Below are 19,921 nucleotides of genomic sequence, written 5' to 3'. Positions count from 1 at the left end.
TTTATATCCAATACCCTGAATTTCCAACCTGAGATGTTGTAGTAGGCCGAGGCACGGGAATGCAAAATAATTTTATGTTAAGGGCATCCTGAAATACTCTGATGTGTCCATCTCTGCTGATGCTGCCTGCCAATGTTCTGAAATGGAGATCTGTAGAGAAAATTCTGAAGGGGAAAAAGACCTGTCCCGTTATACTCAGGATGGGAAGGTTGGTTCTGTTTTACTCTTTCTTATTTTGATCCAGATGTCTGGTCCGACTCTACCTCCTGGCCCCTGCCTGAGTGGTACATGCTGGTTGGAACTGAGCTATAATTATTCAAATGAGATGGGCCACCCTGAGCAGACTTGCAGCCTTGAAGTACTTGTTTTATGGCCAAACATGGCTCCCACTCGGAGCTGGAAGTCTTCCTGGACCCAATACTGTGTTGGGAATGGCCATTTGGGAGTACAGGGGTGCCCCAGGACAGATGAGTAGCACATGCCACCCTGCCCTTCACATGAACACATCATCCTCGCTTGCCTTGCACCTCCAGACTGTTCTCAGTGGCCTGTGTGCACCCCCACAAACCTGCACTTCATAATGACAGCTTATCCTGCAGGTCTCTAGGACAAGCTTTCCTGGCTAGCCAGTCCCTGCATCTGCAGCTGCTGACCTGTCACTCTCAGTCCTGCAAAGAGCCAGGGGAGGAGCTCTTGGGCTCACCAAGTGCCTTGGTCCTCAGAAGAGCCCCCTGACTAGACTGCACCAGTGCTGCAGGAGAACCCACCTCAATCCAAATGAAACAAACAAGACCTTAAGCAGTAAAAAAACCTCAGAGAGTACCATAAGTAAAGAGTCACTGAGTACCACATACACCCTGTGCTATAGATTGCCGCCCCCCATCCCCCTACCCTCTCACCCCCCAGCACAATGTGAATACACAGGGCAGCCCAGCTCTTGCCCCGAGGTCAATGAGGAATTCAGACAAACCTTTGACATCTCCTATGAGGATATGAACTTTCTGGGTCTCAAGTTTTCTTCGTTGGTTCATGAAGAATATTGAATAGTCTCCATTGAGTGTGTGACACAGGTCTAACTAGGCTCTGGCTGGATAAAGATAACTTTCGGCTTCACCATTTCCCTAGTCCAAGGTGACATCTGTCCTTCCCTCCCTGGTCTGTCTATCTCTCACACCTCTTAACTTTCAATGTATAAAGTTGCCCATGAGTTATAGTGAGATTTTACAAGTATGTGAGGATAGAAAGTGCCAGGGGGAAGGCAGCTCCTTGCCGCAGCTCTCTCTGATGCCATGTCCCTAAAGCAACAAAAGCCCCTTTCACACAGTGTCCCCGAGGCTCTAGCTCTCCCACCTTGACTGCACGAACACTGGTGATAAAACCGACTCCCTTGCCCCTTCTTTTGGGAGGACTGCACCTCTCAGTATGCTGTGCTTCTAGCCACTGTGTGAAACAGAATTTGATACATGCCACCAAGCGGCTGACCCTTTCCCCCAGCACCGTGGTGACCAGGTGCCAAGCATTTGTCTTTGGTACTCCTGGGAGCAATAGAAAGTAGGGGCCACGTCAGCTCGTCTCACCGTAGTCTGTGTTCTCAGGTTCCCAGCAGTTTGAAGGCCAGAAGTAAGGAGCCTGAAAAAGAACACATGACATCAAAACCAGAGGCATGTAGTTGTAAAATCAAGAGATTTTAAGTTGGGGGCAGACATATCCTGGCATAGACACAAAGCTGGCACAGACTTTGGCATAGCCCCCAACCCTCTGTCTTTACTCTCTCTAAGGCAGAGTGTGGGAGAAGAGCTAACAGTGGGTGAGTTCAGTAGTACATGAGAATTCACTCCGGGAGGGATGCCACACTTTCAGGCTCACTTGGGCTCAGATTCCAGGGTCACTAAAAGCCATGCTTACTCTCTGAATGTCCCCATCTCTCTGTTGTGAGATGGGTGACAACCCCCCTCCCCAATAAGAGCGTTTCTTCCAGAAGAAACAAGAGAAAGTATCTGTTCTAGTCTGAACCCTATACCTCCAGGAGATGCTCGGAAGAGATGGGGTCTTGGGATTGGAATGGTGACTCATGGGTTAAGAACACTTGCTGTTCTTTCAAAGGACCTGGGTTCAGGTCCCAGAACCTGTACTGTGCCTCATAACCATCTGTAACTCTAGTTATAAGCCATCTGACACCCGTGTCTGTCCTTTGTGTGCCCTAGGCATTCACATGGTACATATACATATATTCAGGTAAAGCATGAATATATATATATATATATATATATAAAATAAGAAATAAATCTTTTTTTTTTAAAGATGAGAGAGATGGAGGCTTTAGGAGGTGAAGGGGACATGGAGATGGAGGCCTCATAAGTGAAATTAGTGCCCTTATTTTTTAAAAATGGCTTAAGGGAGCCCCCCTCATCACTTCCACCAGCTGGAAAGTGCCATCTGTGAAATAGAGTGCCCCTCCACCAGGCACTGACTGTGCTGGCACCTTTAACTTGTACTTCCAGTGCCCAATACTGTGAAAAACTAGTTTCTGGTGTTTATAAGATAAGCAGGAGATTCTATGACAACATCCCCAAGGGACTTAGACAAGGTCCCCAAGTAACTGTACACTATCAACAGGGCCTTTTACTGTTTTTTTTTTTTTTTTTTTTTAAGTGGGTCACCCAGTGGCTAAGTTAGTGCAGTTCTTAGGTTTTCCAGGGCAGTGGGGCAGGGACATTCACTCTCACAAACAGGCCTGACTGTTCTAGTGGTTCTTTCTAATCTGAGGCTGCATAGTGGTGAGCAGAAAGGCCCTTCAGGAAGAACCATCAAGCCTACCTGGAAACGGTAAAAAGTGCCATCGTCCTTCATGGTAAGAACATGGTCTGAGATCGGGAAGATGTAGCCCTGGGCGGCGATAAGGCTTCCCAGGTGTATTGCTTCAACTGCAAGGAGAGAAAGGATGAAGAAGCAGATCATTCAGACAAATGTGCATTGGTTTAACAAAAGACAACTAGGGGTCATGTGGCAGTCTCTAGAGCGGTGGTTCTCAACCTGTGGGTCATGACCCCTTTTGTGGTCAAATGTCCTTTTCAGAGGGGGGTCAACTAAGACCATCAGAAAACAGATATTTTCATTACAGTTTCATAACAGTAGCAAGGTTACAGCTATGACCAAAAATAACTTTTATGGTTGGGGCGGGATCACAGCATTAGGAAGGTTGGGAACCACTGCACTAGGGGATGGTGCTGATGATGACTTCCCCTGATGATGGTGAGGGTGGGAGGATGCTGACAACTGAGAAGGACCACTGTGTGTCTGGTCTCCTCTGAGAATCTGACACTGCCTCACTACTCATTCCCCACAACCTTCCAAAACAATGTCAGGTCTAATATCATGGTGTAGACCAAATAGTCCCTAAGGGAGTGAGGTATCTCACCCAAGCGCTTAGCACTGAGTGATCCCCACACTTTATCATCCTTGGCACCTGGGGTGCAGTCTGTGGCCCAGAGGTTTCAAAATCTCCTTGTGACATGAAAGTTCCCTTGGTGAGGACAGTGCCACTACTTCTTTGATGGACTAGGGCAAGACCTCACTTTTCCAGGAAATCAGAGGAAAGACAATGGGAGGGGCAGTACCATAGGTGATAAACCTGGTAGAAAAATGAACATTTCTGCCAAAAACCAATCTGCTGCTTCCTTATCTCAGCCCCAGACATACACAGGCTGCCAATGGTAGTTAAGATTTTAGCTTATTCTGAGAGGAGCCCATACAGGAGGGGGAGAGTGGGACCTAAATGCTCCCACTATACCTAAGACTCCCCCCAAAACCTCAAAGTATGTTTTGTTGGTTAGAAGGTAAATTGTGGGTCTCTAACAGTGACCAGTTTTATTAGCTATGCATTTTAAAATAATTTGTCTTGTCTGTACACATAAGCTTTCCAACAGCAACTACAACCCAATGCTTTGCTTTCTAAGAATCACCAAGTCTCCTTGGAAGTAGCATCCATCATGGGTAGACTCAGAATAAATGTTGTTTTATTTTACCTATTTCCTGATGACCAGTTTGGCTTTAAAATTCGATATGGCTATCTCTGTGTATCCATGTAGAATTTGTTTCAGGGCCCCCATAGAGATAAAAATATTTAGATGGTCAAGTCTTGATATCAAATGGCATTATGTTTGAATAACTTACACCTTCACCTATAAACTTCAAGTTACTTCTAGGTGACTTTTGATGCCTAAGATGTCTAAATGCCATCTAAAAGGCTGTTATACTGTAATGCATAGGGAGTAACAAAATGTTTCAATATATTGATCATAGACACATTTTTGTAACAAACATTTTCAACCCAATGTTAGTTGACATCAAGGATAAAGCTCTGGATACATGGAAGTCCAGATGCATGCTTCAAAAAAAAAAAAAAAAAAAATCATGAGCCAGGTGTGTGGCACATGCCTGCAACCCCAGCCCCCAGGAGGTTAAAGCAGATTAATTGAGACATCAAGGCTACATTGGGCTACACAGTAAAACAAACAAACCAGCCAACCCAAACCCTCACACAAGCAAAGGAAAGAATGGCAGGTCTAGCAAGAAGGAAAGCTCCATCCTTTGCCCTTCCCCATGCAAGATGGGAGGGCAAGATCCTGAAAGAAGGTAATGTTGTGCCACTAATACCGGAGCTAAAACTCTTAGACATGATTTCACTTCGACAGACGGGAAGAGAGAAAAGACAGAGGGGCCAGAATTGCATATGCTGGCATCCCAGGCTTTGCTTCCTGCCTTTGTCTTCTAGGATCATCTGGAGGACTGTTTTAGCTTCTTCCTGGCTCATGCTCAGAAGTTCAAATCTGTCCCAATATCTCGATGTCCTCCCAAAGCTGTCAGAGGAGAGTACACTTCTGTCTATGCGACCTTCATCGGCCTGGACCTCCCACGGAAGTTTCTCATGCCAGGGCCACAGGAACTTCAATTAGGTGGGTTAGAGTTCTCAGGATATTAATGATGATGATAATCATGGATAATAATGGCTACTTCAGAAGGGCAAGGAAATTTTATCATGAGAAATGGCCTGAAGTGAGCATGACAATAAAAAGGAACAGTGACTTCAGATGAATGTCACCAAATGGCTGGATGCCTAGCCAGGCTGGCTGCACCGGTGGGCAGTCAGGAGCCCAGATGTCTAACAGGAACAGAGAGGGGAGCTGATTCGGGCCTCGTCTCTAAAAAGCACAGCGCCTATGCTTCTTTTCCTTGTGAGGCAAGAACTTCACTCAAATTAAGAATTTTTTGTTAGTTGCCAGGGTGGCCACTGACCCAGCACATGAAAAGGGCCAGGGTCACTCCCAAGAAACCCACCTGCTCTTAGGGGACTCCTGTTTCCCTCAACTTCACTTAATTGACTTACTTGAAATTGTATTGTTGTACACTCAGCTGTAGACTAGCAATGTCAGGTTGAAACGCAGTCCCTGGTTGGCATATTGATTGATTTCAACAAAGAATCAGAATCCTAGGCCCAACATCTAGTGTGGGCACTTGGTTCAGATTCCCAGAAAGCTTGGTGGTTGGGGTTCACTTAACTCGAGGTATCTATGTCCGCTGAGGATGGCCACTAAGAATTTCAGAGCAAAAGGCTGGACATGTGCAGCTCAGTGGCAGAATGCTTGCCAGGTAAGAAGTGACCCTGGATTCACTTGGCACTAATGGTCAACCCCAGAGTGGATAATTGTAAATGTGATCTTTGAGTATCAATAACACGAGTTAACCCAGACAAATGCATGTGTTCTAAATGCAGAAAAACAAACAAACAATAAATTCATAGCACACTGATGAAAATCAGCTTCAACTGTCTAGAAGCTTCTTTTTTTTTTTTTTTTTTTTTTTTTTCCTGGAGCACACCCCCCACTTCCTAATTGGACTGTACGAAGACATTTTCTTATCTATTTTCTGGTGGAGGGACAGCTGTGGAAACTGTCTCATTGGTCAGGGTTTTGCTGTTTCTCTGGTAGACTTTGCCTAATTGAAATGCACAATTAGAGTTGAAAAAAAATCACTTCTTCACTTCTTGCAGAAGCAGAAAACAGAAGGAGTTTTAGCAAATAATTAAACATCTTAATTGTGGATCAGGCAATCTAATTTTAAGAGCTGCTTCTAGAAGGCTGTTCAGTGACAGGGCCACAACTTATCTGTAATTGCTACGGCTAACGAGAATTCATCTCATTTCACACGCTATTGTGTTGAGCTCTTTGGCATTCTAAATAGTGGCTCATTTCCTCAAAGGGTGATTTCCACGTGATGATAGACATTCGGCGGAGAAAATGAATGACTTCTATCTGCAAATACAATGATCCCACATCCTGGAATTTGTGATGATAAGCCTTCTCTTCAAGACTGTACAGGGCCCACTGGAGAAGTTGGTCGTGGCACGTGTACCAACACCAGGGGAGGTAAGGTCAAGGTCAAGGGTCAAGTACCTGGGTCCTCGATGGAAAGGTTCTTCATAAGCCACTGCACAATGTCAGTACCTGCAATGACAAGGCAATTTCAGCTGAAGCTCTTAAGGGTAGCAGAAGAAACATCTTCCCCAGAGTCGTAAGCCCAGCAGCACACAGCCTGAGAGCTGGGTAGTACTGATATTTTCCCGTGCTAGCCAGCCTTTCCCAGCCACTGGGATATTTCCACAGTGATGATTCAATAATTGTTATTCCCTCCTTATCTTCCTTCTTTAATGGAGACAGGCATTTGTGCATCCCAGGTCGGCCTTGCCTTTTCTATATAGCTGAGGATGCGAAGATGCCAGCCCTGTACCACCGTCACCATGCCTAGTTTACACAGTGCTGGGGGCTCAAACCCAGGGCTTTATGCATTCTAGGCAAGCAGGTACCAATCGATCTGCACCCCCAGTGTATATTTAAATTCTTTTACAAAGCAAAATAAAAGCCCCGATTCACTTCTGATGCGTCAGTTTTACCTGCATTTCCAGGGAGCATCTATCAGGAACTTTTTAGGGACACAGATTTCAATGGCATTCCTCAGACAGGCCGGCAAACCCTTAGTACGCCTGCTTCCAAAACATTTCTTCTTCAGTGTCATATCCTTTACTGAAAAGGGCTAACCAACTCAGGGGACCTCAGAGGTTCCTGGAAAACTCATTCTCTTCAGGCGTGAAGTCCATTCTGACCGGACATACCTGATTCCATAGAAGCCACTTCCGGGTCTTCCCTGACAGTTTCTCCTTTTCCCTCTAGGCTCCAGGTACCTTACATGTCCATGCTCCCCCAAAACTGGCTGTGGACTGAACTATACTAATTATATGTGGGTAGAATGACCCACACCACTTCCCCGATGTGGCCTATGAAAACTCCTGCGTGGGCCATCCACACCAACAGACCCTTCCCTTACTCCTCTGGGGAACTGGGTGAGGCAAAGATACAATAAGGAAGGGGCCATGGATCTCATTATGAAAATTAATGGCCCCTTGGAGCTCTCGGGAGAGGTACTACTTGCATTTGGAATAATTCCAGTTCTTAGGAGCTCGTGGATTCCCTGCTAGCCAGCATGTTTAAGGTAAGTAATGCTGAACCGGGTGTGGTGGTGCACGCCTTTAATCCCAGCACTCGGGAGGCAGAGGCAGGTGGATCGCTGTGAGTTCAAAGCCAGCCTGGTTTACAAAAATGAGTCTATTATAGCCAGGGCCATTACACAAAGAAACCCTGTCTTGAAAAACCAAAAAAAAAAAAAAAAAAAAAAAAAGTAACACTTGAACAAAAATTTGACCCTCTTTCTCTCTCCTGTTGGTTTTGTCTTCTGTTGACAGAAGAGTGAACCTGAACACAGACCTCATCACTCCGTGAGCATTCTGTCAGATTTTGGGCAGTCCTTCCATAAACCATCAGTGCCATCATCCCCAGGGTGACGGACCTGGAGCTTCTTGCCACTGGCCACAGTCTTCTGAACAAGCTCCCCTTTACTGTCTTCCTTTAAAAAGATATAGCTGGAAACCCATGTCCCAGGGCAGCTTAGCTCACATGGGGGGGGGGGGTAGGAAGAAAGTCCCGAGTGAATGTGCATGGCTGACATGGTCACAGGCATGCCAAGGACTCTGTGGAGTTAGCCTTCCCCCTGGTGAGGCTCAGAAGCATAGCAAAGCCTTCTGTGCAAGTGCAAGCAATTGATTAATGTGCATAACAGCTAGCAACTGCAGCTTCCTCTTAGAGGGTATCTAGAACCTAAGACCTTCTTGGGCAGACACCTCCTACCAAGACTGGCTATTCTTTTCCCTGGGCTGCATGTAACAAACACACAGAGGATCTGGGTTGCCCGGGTACTCGGTGCAGCTCCACCAGAGTGCATAGAAGCCGCCCGACCCAGGTTTTCTGTCCCTGTGTCTGTCTCTGTGTCTGTCCTCTTTTCATTCCTTTGCCTCCCTAGTCAGGCCGAGCCTTGGAGTACGTAACAGAAGTGCAAGAGCCCAGCGAGCTGCAGGATTCAAAACATCTATCTAATCAACCCACCGTGTCGCCCACGGACTTTAACCAGTGTAGACCTCTCTAAACATAGCTCCATCATTTCTTGTGGAATGTTTGATGGCAGATAGGCTGAAAGGAGCCGTGTTTCCAGATCTGGGTCAGGAGGACATCCGAAGCCGTGGTGTGTGTCTGGGGGTGGGAGTGAGGTTTGCTAACCCAGCGCCTGGCTGGATTCTTAGCCAGGAGATGACAGGCAGTAGAGGGTTGCGCTTTTCCTGGGAGTCAACATTTTCAGACATTTGACCATTGGCTAGAAGTAAGATCCCTGCGGGCTGGACAGCCTGGACATTCGGTCTCTGTGCAGCTCTATAGAAAGAGTACAGCCTGGCTTTCTGGGCCCTACCCTTATCCTCCTGGGCCTCTGCCCAGGGCCAGCCCTCATTGACAATGCCATTTCCTTACACTTCAGCCTCAAAAGCAAGACTCTGGAAGCTTCCGGACAGCACCTATGAGCTGAAATTAGATGCGAAAACACTGCAGCGTGTTCTCCTCCTTTGAAAGGGAGTCTGTTTGTGTAGCTGCGCATGCGCGTGTGTGCATGCTCATTTCCCCCAAATTACAGAAGTTCTGTATTTGTCCTAGGAAGTGCAGAACAAAGCAGACGTCAAGTAAGAACTGTAATCCCAAACTGGGTGATGAGAGAAAGACACTAACCTGTTCTTTTTTTTTTACCCCTCAAAGAAAAATAGTTCTTTTCTGTGGGTTGCCTGGAAACTGCAAGGCTTCCAGTATCACTCCGGCTCTCCCGGGGGGCTTGAGGATTATCTTTCCGCTGAGCTTGCTCAGCCATTATTTATCACCTGCCAAGATTGATTGCTCACTCTGGGACAATGACAGCCCTTCCTTTCCCCTGTTAATTACTGTCATCATTAATATCCATGTCACTAATTAGTATTCATTCACACTGAAACTCCTTCCTTGCTATCCTACCCACCGCAGCCCCCCTGCCCCCTAGCACCATTGTCTGGGTTGCTACTCCCATTTGGCACTCACAGTTTCTGGTCCAATTGTTTTGTGGCTGTACCATGGCCTGGTTACACTCTCTGAACTAAAGGATCACTGTTAAGTACTTTTCTTGTAAGGAAGACAAAGTCACAAAGGTTCCCTTTCCTTCTCCCTCTAACACTTTGAGGAGCACAGAGCTGGGTTTTGTGTCATGGCCCAGTGACCATGGCAGTCGCTATGCCATGTGGAGACTGTGATGCTGCAATTCCTGGCTATCCTGGGAGAGGATGATTTATCAGCCGTGCTGTCATCCACTGTGCCCCTCGTTTACTGTGGGTACCATTCTGTGGCATGCAGCAAGCATGTTGGAAGATGCTTAGTGATGGGTGAATACACTCTCTCTGGTCCCAGTGCTATTTTCTGCTTCTGGGGACTGCTGCACAGGTGGCCTGGTCCAGCTGTGGGGCTGGAAGAAAACCACTGTGGTGGGTGAGGCCCCACAACAAGCAGGGAAGGCAGATCTGTCAGATATTATGAAAGACATTTTGGAGCCATAGAGCAACGGGAGCAAGTATATGCCTTCTCATTTTTGCCTTTCCCCTCTCTCCACCAACCCCAGTGGTCATCCTTCCCCCTCCAAAAAAGAATTTGAAGATTCTTTTCTGTCCTATCTAAACATAATTGCTGCCTTTTGTTCCCACTGTTGAGTTTGAGACCTTACCTTGGCAAGATGCATTATGGGGACTGGCAGGCTGGTAACATCCACAATGTAACACACATTGCAGAGTCAGCCTTTATTCCCGAGAGTCCAAAACACTACCTGGAAGCTGTCTTCCTGAGGCCAATTGCATGCGTGTTTGTCTCCTTTTCTGTATGTGTTATGTACATGTGGCGTGGGTGTATGTGCAAGTATTTACACATGCGTTTGTATGTTAGAGGTCAATGTCACTGTCTCCTTCAGTTACTCTCTACTTTATTCTCATTCTCTCCCTCCCTCTCTCTCTCTCTCTCTCTCTCTCTCTCTCTCTCTCTCTCTCTCTCTCTCTCTCTCTCCTGAGACAGGGTTTCTCTGTGTAGCCCTGGCTGTCCTGGAGCTCACTCTGTAGACCAAGCTGGCCTTGAGCTCAGAGATCTGCCTGCTTTGGCACTCCAAGTACTGGGATTAAAAGAGTGCGCTGGAAAAGATAGCATCTTTTACTGAACCTGGGGCTCGTCTGTTCCGCTGGGCTGACTGGCTGGCTGGCTGGCTATCCAGTGAACTACAGGGAGCTAGCTGTGTTTGCATTCCCAGTGCAGGAATTATAGGTACATGGCCATACCCAGCTTTTAACCTGTGTTTGCTTTCCCAGTGCAGGAATTATAGGTACATGGCCATACCCAGCTTTTAAGTCCTGGAGATCTGAACATGTGTCTTCATGTTTGTGTGACAATAACCCCCAGACCCACCAGAAGTAGTGTATCAACTCACAATACAGGGGTATCCGTGAATTACACAAGAGGGTACCCCGGAACCTTCCACGTCACCTGTGATCTATCCCTGTATTTAAGTATGTGCTTATTTAGTTACATGCTGTGCTTCACATGTGCTGTAGTATGCCTTCCTACTGTATCTTTTACATATATACATATTTATTGAACAGGCATTTGAGATCAATATAAAATTCCACTAACAAGAAAGTCGATGAATCATGGCTCACTCATGGAAATATTTATTGAACAACCACTATGTTGAGTGGGAAAAAAACTCATCAAGAAGAGCATATATGATGAAATGACATTTTTTATTCTATTTCATTAATTACACATATAAGTGAATGCAGACGTGAAAGAGAACAGTTTTGGAAATAATTTAAGTCGTTAGCTTTAGGCTATCAGGCAGAGGAGAGGCCTCAAGTTGTTATTCTGTTTCTGAGCTACTTTAAGTTCTGAACTACTATAAGAGCAGCTTATACGTTTTGAAAAATAAATGCTTTTAAGTATCAAGAATGGGGAGGCAAGAATTAGCCTCTTGTCAAGTGTGGCAGGCGCACGCCTTTAATCCCAGCACTTGGGAGGCCGAGGCAGGTGGATCTCTGAGTTTGAGGTCATCCTATTCTACAGAGTGAGTTCTAGGACAGCCAGGGCTACACAGAGAAACCCTGTCTCTGGAAAAGTAAACAAACAAACAAATGGATTCTCAGGCCAAAGTAGAGTGAGTAAGAGGGACTCCTAGTAGCTTTTGCTGTTTTTTTTTTTTTTTTTTTTCCCCTTTTTGGAAGCAAATAATGATGAACAAAGACAGGTGTCTCCGGACCGGGCTTTCGTTGTTGATGTTTTGTGTTTTGAGATGCGGGTCTCATGTATCCCAGGCTGGCCTGTAACTGACTATGTAGCCAGGATGACCAGCTTCTGCCTCCACCCTCTGGGGGCTTAGATTACTGATGCCATCATACCCAGGGCCTCACAGATGTTAGGCAAGCACCCTCCCAACTGGGCCGTGCCTCCAGTCTCCGTTTTGTCTTCAGGGGTCAGTAGACAGAGGCTCAGTCACCATGCTGGATGACTGCCCTTGAACTTGCCACACACTCTGGTCATCTACTGTCCCTGAAACTACAAGTGGACTTCCATAGGCGCTAGGGGGATGTGCATCAAAATCCTATAATCCTGTATCAAGAGAGGTGACCTGAGCTGGGCGTGGTGGCGCACACCTTTAATCCCAGTACTGGGGAGGCAGAGGCAGGCAGATCTCTGAGTTTGAGACCAGCCTGGTCTACAAAGAGAGTCCAGGACAGCCAGGGCTGTTACACAGAGAAACGCTGGAGAGAGAGAGAGAGAGAGAGAGAGAGAGAGAGAGAGAGAGAGAGAGAGAGAGAGAGAGAGGTGTGACCTCAGCTCCTTTATTTGTGTCTATTTATGTACTTGGTAGAGTAAGACACAGTGACCCCTCATGCTTAGTTCCCATGCCATGTGAACTCTAGATAAACACAAACTAGATTTTTTGAGCGAGGCCCCTAATATTTAAGGGGGCTTTCTTTCCAGCTTAGAGGATAATTGTAGCTGTATAAAATCATATAAAATCCTGGGTCTTAGGGAATGTGATTAGGACACTTCTAGTCAGACATAACCCAAGGAGATCTTAACATGAGCCACTTTCTCACTAGGGTTGGGTCAGTTGCAATCTATGTGAAGAAGATGATGCAGAGTAATCACATGAGCTGCAATTGCCTGCAGATGTCAAGGCTCTGGAAAACTGATAGATTACGTACTGTGGTACTGACAAATGAGGCAATCAGTAACACGATTTCAATCCTTCTGTTTCCCTCGAAGAAAATGACTGTGCCAGGAGCAAGCTCACCCTACACCTCTGCCGAGGCCAGGATCCCATCCATGATGTTTTCATGTACCTGCTCAGGGTCTCTGTGCACCTGCAATAGGGAGGCAGCTCCATGCCACTCACCAGGTGGGTGCCAATGCTTGTGAAGGGAAAGTGACATTTCCTGAGTGCTGTTAGAGAGCAGCCATTTGTTCCTGGTATCGTGGATAATATTGACAACACATATGCAAAATATTGTCATTTTAGTACCCATTTAAAAGATTAGGCCTAGAGAAGCCCAAGGCTACATAATAGTATCTATTAGCCCCAGAGAGCTAGAATCCAGATTTCTTCCCACCTTCCCATTCTCACTGTCTTGTAGCTAATGAACACCTCCAGTAACGTGCAAGTAAAACATCTGAGAATGGGTGTTCTATATTGAACTTTTCCCCCACAGCAAAGCAATCAGTTTAGTGATTGCTGCTATTACCAGCTATTAAGCTAAATTTTTTGTTGTTGTTTTTGGTCATCTCACCTCCCCTTCCCACTTTTGAAGACCCACTCACTTGAATCTTACTAAATACTTCCTTTGGTCTGGGTTTTATAATAATAGTGCTATAATAAGCTGATGGTGTGATTCTTTCTGGATCTCCATTGATCAGATGGACGGACAGGTTAAGTAGGGCATTTTTGCAGCTGCATGTTTTCTTTTTACTGTCTTCCTTCTACAAAACAAAGCAGTCATAGCAGAAGAGAAAGGTTAAGCGAAGAAGAAATGTTAAGCTGGGCATGTGCCGAGTTGGCAGTGGGAAGGAAACAGGCCCAAGGAACAGTGAGAGGAAAAGCTTAATGTCACTTGTTTTTTTTTTTTTTGTTTTTTTTTTTGTCAAATAGTTGTAGTTTTGTTACTGGCTCACTGAGGAAAGTCATAACAAATTTAATAGTCACTTAGCAAGTGTATGAAGCGAAAAGGCACAGTGATGATAAAATTGGAAGTCTTATCTCCAGCCCATATTAAGTCATCTATAAATTTTGAAACAATCCACCTCAATCTTTGTTTTTTTAAATATGATACTTGATGAATCTTCTGCCAACTTAAAGGGGAAAAAAAGCCCTCTTCACAAAGTGTGGCTTTGGGTTTTCTTGTGATGACCTGATTCTTCACAGACCGTGAACTGCTCTGGGCCTTCATTTCATCACAGGAAAAGGGAAGAATAACAACAGGACCGCTACCGCTGCAGCGAGAGCACACAGACTGCTGCATTTTGTAGGAAAAGCTCAGTGTCTGGCACAGAATATGCACAGATCAGTTGGGTGTACAGTGGCCACTGGGACAGTCTGTATTCCAGGGACCCCACAAGGCCCAGCCTTACACCATCTGTAAGGCTGAGGGAAGCTGCAATAATCTGAGCTTTTGTGCTACTTGCTTTCTCAGTTGAGGTCTTAGGGAACTATAAATGCCTTCATGTCTCTGGGAAGAAGTCTGCTTGCAAAGTGGAAAGAAAGGGGGATGTGACAGCGGGCTAACAATGGCAATGTGACAAAGTAAAGCTTACTCCTGATAGGCACGCATACACACACACACACACACACACACACACACACACACACACACACACACACGTTTTTCGAGACAGGGTTTCTCTGTGTAGCCTTGGCTATCCTGGAACTCACTCTGTAGACCAGGCTGGTCTCAAACTCACAGAGATCCATCGGTCTCTGTCTCCCAAGCACTGGCATTAAAGGTGTGTGCCACTACTGCCTGTACTATGTTTTTTAAAAATAATTTTATTCTTCTTCCTCTATGTGTATGGATGTTTTGCTTGCATGTATGTCTGTGTACCACATGCATGCCTGTTGCATGCAGAGGTCATGTGAGCATGCTGAATCCCCTGAACTAGAGTTGTGGAAGGTTGTGATCTACTGTGTGGGTGCTGAGACAAACCCAGCTTTGGAAGAGCAGTCAGTGCTTTTAACCGCTGGGGCATCTCTCCAGCTTCCAGATAAACGTTATGTAGAAAATGAGGATCAGGCAGCAAGACAGGTACCCTCACCCAGAATAAAGGCTTTGAATGTGATGGATTACGGCACGGTTCTGGCTTTGGTGCTCTGGTGACTGACCATCCTACATCTTCCTGTCTCTTCTGTTAGTGGGCCACTTTTCCATTCCCACAACACACCGTCCCTTCATCTCAGCTCAAGGCCTCTGCATAGACAATTCTCCAGGGGTAGGAAGGCTTTTCCTCTTTCACCCCAGCTTCTACCAGTACCTGACTCCTGGCCACTCTTTGCTAACTACCTCAGAAAGCCTTCATTACTTCCAAGACTTGGCAAGGTCTCTTGGTGTCTGCTGGCAGACAAAGAGGCTCTCCCTTTTGTAGCATTTCTCTTGGCCAGGATGTTTGGTCAGCATATGCTTTCTCTTCTGCATTAGCATCCTATGGCTGCCTTCACACAGTACCATCGACTGGGTGGCCTGGACCACAGCAGCTCACTTTCTCATAGTTCTGGAGAATGGATGCTCAAGTTCAAGGTCATAGAAGTGTTGGTTCACATGAGGGCAGTGAGGAAGTGCTATCCTCTGCCTCGGTCTGCAATGCCCTGATTTTTGCATCCACATCCACTTGCTGGCCCTCTGGTACACACTGCCAAAGCTCTTTTTCTATAAGAGAAACCATACTTCCTCAAGGTCCACCCTAATTTCCTAATTTAACTAGTTATGCCTATAATGGCTGTGCTTTCTAAGAAGATCACATCCTGAGGTTTGGGGTGGGGTTGGGAGGGGGTTGAAGATGCAATTTAACTCTTAGCATTTGATAACCATCAACACCTATGGACAGGGCCTCCATTTTGCTGCTGTGTTCCTGGCATGGAGTGAGCAGCTGGTAGGGCAGTGGGGTTTAATAAGCACTTATGCATCTGTAGTTGTATTCAAATGTGCTTTATATGGTACATAGTTACCCACATGCATGTATTCATTACAAATTCAATTAAACATTCTTTGGTGGGCTATTTAAACTTAATCCCAAAGGCTGATGAAAAGGAAGGAAGGAAGAAAGGAAGGAAGGAAGGAAGAAGGGTTGGATAGAGACAGGAAGGGAGAGAGGAAAGAAGGAAGGAAAACGGGAGGAGGGAAGGGGACGTAAATGTAGGCACTAGGCAACACCAGGTCTCAGGCACCTTTGGGATGCTGCTTTTGATATAATCTTTAGGGCTTCTTATCTATTGCCAGGGGTCTCTCTAAAAACATCACATCTTCTCTTATAAGTAGAAATCTCGACAGATGAATACTTTTCACAAAGAGTTAGGTAGCAGTCAGAGTCATCTTTTCATCAGGCTGAGGACTGAGAGGTGAGGGTAGATCAAGAGGGGAAGACAGGTCGCCAACCTTCTGCCTCCGTGTACCGTCCATCCCCCAGCCTGTCCCCTCTCTTCCGCCCACTTCCAGTCCTGTGGTGTTCCTCACAGGGAAACCTCCAGTCATAAGACTTAGTTCCGGTCATGGCGGAAGGATTGAACTCACACACGACAGTTGTGTTTCAGACCCTTTATCTGTGAGCCTTCTACCGTGCACGAGCTCTGTTGGGAGCACCTCTCTGGGGTCCTGTGCGTTGCTTGCTGGTTTCTAGGAGCCTGTGACAACCTTAACTTTCCAGAATGCAGTGATCACACAATAACCAAGACAGTGGACCTCAGGGAAGCCCTGGGCAAGTGCTCTCCCCACAGCCCCACCCAGGCAGCTCGGACTCTGAAATTTAAAGCTTTCCTATGTATTATGAAAAATAACAGGGGCAGGAGACCAGGCGAGGTTATTACCAACTCATAAATCAGCCGGAAGGCGCTGAGGGCTGCGGTGAGGTGCCTGAGATGGGCTCCCCTGGTTTGTTATCTCACCCGAGTCCCTACAATTGATTCATAACCTCATAACCCTCCTGCGCCTGAATCCCAAGTCTTATATCTAATTGTCAGCAGCTGAGCGCATGATTTGCAAGAGGATGCAGGCAGCGGCAGATGTGGGGGCAGAAGAGAGATTAGTTTTGTCAATCAAAAGCATCCAGGGTGAGGTTGAGAGCACGCGGGATTTAGCTCCACAATCAGCTTATTAAAGGCAAGGCTGGATGTGGCTACATTGATTAGGCCTCAGTGCAGGGAAATGGAGGCATGGAGCCATGGTGGGAGGAACCACTGTTCCCTAGGGTGGCTGCTGCTGAGGACCGCCGCTGCCTTTCACTACAAAGCAGAAAGGAAAAAAAAACCCAACAAAACAAATAAGCAGGGTCAGTGCTCCTAGAAAGAACTCATCCAATGCTCGGTATCCAGGCACCCTCATCAGAAAACTTTATTGATGTTCTCAGAATGGGAGATGGGGGCTTTGCTGGGAAGGCTGGGAGGGTACCTGGTGAGAGGAAGGGATCCAGTGGTGTATGAGTGACTGATAGGTTTGAGGTCATCGCCTTCCTGTTGCCTACTAGTCACCTCACTTATGCAATTTTGAATCTGAAAAGCGATTCATACACATTTTACATTTAAATTGTCCGGGGGAGGCTAAGGTTATCCTGAGGAGATCAGGGAAGAGGGTCAATCTCTAAGCAGCGGTACCCAACCCCATTCTGATTAGGGAGAGCCTCACCCTTAAGGCAACAGAGCTGGTAGCTTTCCCCAGCACATCCTAAGGTTCGATCGAGGTCATTCTGCTAGCAATGTCATCAGTTCTGTTTCACTCAAGCAGACAAGCTGGTTCTTCCCAGGCCAGCTCAGCAACCTCCTTTCTGGCTTAGGATTGGTTCCCAGATCCAGGCATCAAGGGGCCAGTGGTTGTGAATCTGTATTCCTGACCTCACCAGCTCCATGACCCTTGGGGGATTTGTCTGTTGGTTGCATGTTCTAACTTCTGTCTGAGAGGTAGATATGAAAACAGAGCCCCCAAATGGCCGAGCCTCGTTTCTTCTCTGCCTGACACAGCCCGTTTCAGTGTTGCTCGCAGGGCTGCTGTTATTTTACTCCTTTACCTGTAAGGACGCTAGAGGTGCTCCTACCACCAGCTGCGCCCCTCCCCAAACCACACTTACAGTGATGAACATCCCAGGGTGAAGGAGAGATAAACCTGTTTCTTTAGGATCCCAAGTGCGGGATTGGAACGGTCTCGTGAGAGAACAGGTGAGGTTAATCCACTAGAAGAGCAACTACCTTGTGGAGGAGCTTGATTGTGGCCAGCTGAAAAGATCCCGTGAACAGACTCTGGAAGGAGATATATAAGTGAGCCCAGAACTGGAGGCGGGGTTTTTTTGGAGACTTGGGATAGTTTTGGCTGTTCACTGCTGCACTTCGAGACGCTCCTAGAGAGAACCGCTTGAGGGAAGGCTTTGGGGCTCCGGTTCCTGCTGAGGTTCTGGGTTCTGGTTACTCCAGGTTCCAGCAGAAAAAATCCTACTGATTGTGCCAGGAGAATCGTTCCTCAGAACTGATATCCTTACAGTTTTGTTATCGTGTCCATTAATCCTCATTTCCTATTGTTTTGGTTAGTCGGGTTATAAGTACGTATGCTCGGTCACTAAGTTGTTAACAAAATAGATCAGTTAAGAAAATTAAGCCTACACCAGGGTCGTGTCCTAAAGGCACGGGTATGATAGGACATTGCAAGGGTTAAGTCCTTCTGGGGTGCTGTGAGGCCACAGACATGACAAGTCCTGGTTCCAGCTGATGCACTTAGGATCAAGAGAAAATAATGTGAGAGTAGGTTGGATGTAAAGACAAGGCCTCCAAGAGAGAATCTGGAAGCACCCCACACAAAGGGAAAACTTCACGTTTACACTCATGTTGAGGTGTGTCGAGCAGCCAGGCCTAGGACAGGGAAACCAGTCCCAGAAGGGAACACCCCCAGCATGCTCTGTATGTGAAGCGCTATGGGTGACCTCAGGGCAGAGATCCACAGGGAATAGAAAGAGAAGCGAGGTAAGAGCTAGTGAGATGTGCCAGAGGCCATGAGATGATTCGGTGCCTAGAAGTTGGAAGCTAGCCCGGGCAGCAGAGCGAAACCTCATCTCAAACAAACAAACATACAAACAAGCAACAACAAACAAATGAGATAGAGGAGAGTTATCTTGGTCAGTCCAAGGCTATCTTAGGCTTCCCCCAGCAGTATGCCACCATGACCTTCCCTGTCGCCCCTGCCTATGTCTGGGAGCTGATGCACTGTGGGTCAGCCTCTGGCTCTGCTTCTTAAACTGTTGGCCATGACCCAGGGGGCAGGGTGGGCAGTCGTGAAAAACTGAGAACGGGAAAAGGTTTCTGAAAGCACAATGGCCAAACGTGACTTCAAATGCAACATGTCACGAATCTGGGATGCTTTTGCCAGTGCTTACCCATGATGCACTACACAGCATCCCTGCAGCCTTGGTTCTGAACACATAACATGCATGTTTTGTACTGCATGTACCTTCACGCCACACAAAACCACCAAAGGTCTGAGAAGACCCAAGACCTTTGCATTGTGTGTTTTACTGTCTACACAATGGTTTCTGCTCATACAGAAAAATACTGACTTAACTACAGTAAACAAAGACTTTTAGTACTTTCTAGTGCCATCCCTCAGTATGTAGTATCAAAGTATTGTCTTTGAGTTATAGTGTTTAGGATGCTTGCCTCTAAAAACTATTGTTTGAGTTGCTGACTCAGGTTTCGTTTTAAAAAATTGTGAAATGAATTGGCCTCTGGACCACCCACAGCCCAGTCAGACCTTACCCCTCACTGTGTTCTTAGTGTACTGTATCAGTTACAAGGTTCAGGGGCCTGGCCAGCATCACCTATCAATTTGGTTTGGGAGTAGACAGAGTTTTCAAAGTTTCTCCCCTCTATGATGCCATTGCATCTCAGACACACAATATACATCCTTGTCCCCAGACTCTCTCTCTCTCTCTCTTTTTTTTTTTTTTTTTTTTTTTTTTTGGACATTTTTGGTACAGAATGAAGGCCAGTTCTAGAGGACTTGGGAGAAAAATCACACAAGTCACTTGAAGCCAAGGGAGCTTTTAGAGGACACGGTTCAGGCTTTGCCAGAGACATCATACTTTCCAGTTCAGCTTTCCAGTCCCATAACTGGAGATAGCAAGAAGAAGAGAGGCAAGGTCCCTTCGCCTTTTCAGTCTCTCATTCTTGCACTCCCTCATCACCCTGAGAG

General features: G+C 46.4%; 1 protein-coding gene across 1 annotated transcript in view; it reads right to left on the bottom strand.

The window, feature by feature from the left end:
• Positions 1-19,921, bottom strand: part of Rgs6 (regulator of G protein signaling 6) — a 524,737-nt gene that overhangs the window by 96,877 nt on the left and 407,939 nt on the right. Inside the window, exons 4-6 of the mRNA XM_051148667.1 lie at positions 6,453-6,503; positions 2,818-2,924; positions 1,578-1,629 (exon numbers count right to left, since the gene is read on the bottom strand). Coding sequence (XP_051004624.1) covers positions 1,578-1,629; positions 2,818-2,924; positions 6,453-6,503 — 210 coding nt within the window. The remainder of the gene's footprint in view (positions 1-1,577; positions 1,630-2,817; positions 2,925-6,452; positions 6,504-19,921) is intronic.

Source organism: Acomys russatus, chromosome 1 (genome assembly GCF_903995435.1).
Source record: "Acomys russatus chromosome 1, mAcoRus1.1, whole genome shotgun sequence".
NCBI classification, from domain to species: Eukaryota; Metazoa; Chordata; class Mammalia; order Rodentia; family Muridae; genus Acomys; species Acomys russatus.
The sequence above is the reverse complement of the archived record's forward strand: the minus strand, read 5'-3'. Positions and strand labels throughout refer to the sequence as shown.